The sequence below is a fragment of the Oncorhynchus kisutch genome, linkage group LG14 (assembly GCF_002021735.2).
Source record: "Oncorhynchus kisutch isolate 150728-3 linkage group LG14, Okis_V2, whole genome shotgun sequence".
Taxonomy (NCBI): Eukaryota; Metazoa; Chordata; class Actinopteri; order Salmoniformes; family Salmonidae; genus Oncorhynchus; species Oncorhynchus kisutch.
Window position 1 is genome coordinate 1,469,243 of NC_034187.2, and position 2,622 is coordinate 1,471,864.

The following is a 2,622-nucleotide window of genomic DNA, read 5'->3' on the forward strand; positions in this document are numbered from 1 at the left end:
CTCCCTCCCTCCCTCACCCTTCACCTCCCTCCCTCCCCCCTCCCTCCCTCCCTCCCTCCCTCCTCCACCCTCCCCTCCCTCCCTCCCTACCCTCCCTCCCTCCCTCCCTCCCTCTGTCCCTACAGCTCTCGCTCTCCCTCCCTCCCCTCCTGTCCCTACAGCTCTCCCTCCCTCCCTCCGTCCCTACAGCTCTCGCTCTCCCTCCCTCCCTCCCTCCCTATTTCCCTACAGCTCTCGCTCTCCCTCCCTCCCTCTGTCCCTACAGCTCTCCCTCCCTCCCTCCGTCCCTACAGCTCTCGCTCTCCCTCCCTCCCTCCCTCCCTATGTCCCTACAGCTCTCGCTCTCCCTCCCTCCCTCTGTCCCTACAGCTCTCGCTCTCCCTCCCTCCCTCTGTCCCTACAGCTCTCGCTCTCCCTCCCTCCCTCTGTCCCTACAGCTCTCGCTCACCCTCCCTCCCTCTGTGTAGTGTGTATATATCATAACAGGGACAGGTAGTGTGTATATATCAGAACAGGGACAGGTTGTGTGTATATATCAGAACAGGGACAGGTAGTGTGTATATATCAGAACAGAGACAGGTAGTGTATATATATCAGAACAGGGACAGGTAATGTGTATATCAGAACAGGGACAGGTAGTGTGTATATATCAGAACAGGGACAGGTAGTGTGTATAAATCAGAACAGGGACAGGTAGTGTGTATATATCAGAACAGGGACAGGTAGTGTATATATCAGAACAGGGACAGGTAGTGTGTATATATCAGAACAGGGACAGGTAGTGTGTATGTATCAGAACAGGGACAGGTAGTGTATATATATCAGAACAGGGACAGGTAGTAGGTATATATCACTATGTGTGATGAGGGCTAATGCGTTCTACCAAGGATGGAATGAAATATGATGTGATGGGAAGGAGGGTTACTACCACCTCATACCCAGGGAGGGTTACCACCACCTCCTACCCAAGGAGGGTTACCACCTCATACCCAGGGAGGGTTACCACCCCCTCCTACCCAAGGAGGGTTACCACCACCTCATACCCAGGGAGGGTTACCACCACCTCCTACCCAAGGAGGGTTACCACCACCTCATACCCAGGGAGGGTTACCACCACCTCCTACCCAAGGAGGGTTACCACCACCTCCTACCCAAGGAGGGTTACCACCACCTACCCAAGGAGGGTTACCACCACCTACCCAAGGAGGGTTACCACCACCTACCCAAGGAGGGTTACCACCACCTCATACCCAAGGAGGGTTACCACCACCTCCTACCCAAGGAGGGTTACCACCTCCTACCCAAGGAGGGCTACCACCTCATACCCAGGGAGGGTTACTACCACCTCCTACCCAGGGAGGGCTACCACCTCATACCCAGGGAGGGTTACTACCACCTCCTACCCAGGGAGGGTTACCACCACCTCATACCCAGGGAGGGCTACCACCACCTCCTACCCAAGGAGGGCTACCACCTCATACCCAGGGAGGGTTACCACCACCTCCTACCCAAGGAGGGCTACCATCACCTACCCAAGATGGGAATCATCTAGAAAAATCAACATATTTATTGGATTGTATATCAGAGAATGGTGGTAATCCACCCACTCATTACCCCAACAGGGTCCGACAGCCTCTGGTCCCATACTAAACAAATTAGACATGTGTAGTGCTTTAAATAACCATTTTGTTTCAGCAGAGACAGGGATTAACAATCACAATTTGCAAACTTGTTTTCGTGCTGCTGTGCGTTTTGTTGCCAACCTTACTTTGCTACCTGACAACTTTACGGTTTTTACTTTTTAATTACCGTTTATATTTTTGTTTTTTCCCTCAACTTTTTTTTTCATTCAACTTTTTTTACCCCGGACTCTTTATCTGGACATGGTTCTACAGGACCTCCACCAGCCAACCAGTAGTAACATGATGCTTTATCTGGACGTGGTTCTACAGGACCTCCACCAGCCAACCAGTAGTAACATTAACATGATGCTTTATCTGGACATGGTTCATCAGGACCTCCACCAGCCAACCAGTAGTAACATTAACATGATGCTTTATCTGGACGTGGTTCTACAGGACCTCCACCAGCCAACCAGTAGTAACATTAACATGATGCTTTATCTGGACGTGGTTCTACAGGACCTCCACCAGCCACCCAGTAGTAACATTAACATGATGCTTTATCTGGACATGGTTCTACAGGACCTCCACCAGCCAACCAGTAGTAACATTAACATGATGCTTTATCTGGACGTGGTTCTACAGGACCTCCACCAGCCACCCAGTAGTAACATTAACATGATGCTTTATCTGGACATGGTTCTACAGGACCTCCACCAGCCAACCAGTAGTAACATGATGCTTTATCTGGACGTGGTTCTACAGGACCTCCACCAGCCAACCAGTAGTAACATTAACATGATGCTTTATCTGGACGTGGTTCTACAGGACCTCCACCAGCCAACCAGTAGTAACATTAACATGATGCTTTATCTGGACGTGGTTCTACAGGACCTCCACCAGCCACCCAGTAGTAACATTAACATGATGCTTTATCTGGACGTGGTTCTACAGGACCTCCACCAGCCAACCAGTAGTAACATTAACATGATGCTTTATC

General features: G+C 50.7%; 1 protein-coding gene across 1 annotated transcript in view; it reads left to right on the forward strand.

The window, feature by feature from the left end:
* The window catches only part of LOC116353303 (carboxypeptidase Y-like), a 2,795-nt gene extending 1,243 nt beyond the window's left edge, over positions 1 to 1,552 (forward strand). The window contains exon 2 of the mRNA XM_031787580.1: positions 917 to 1,552. Coding sequence (XP_031643440.1) covers positions 917 to 1,552 — 636 coding nt within the window. The remainder of the gene's footprint in view (positions 1 to 916) is intronic.
* Positions 1,553 to 2,622: the final 1,070 nt, after the last annotated feature.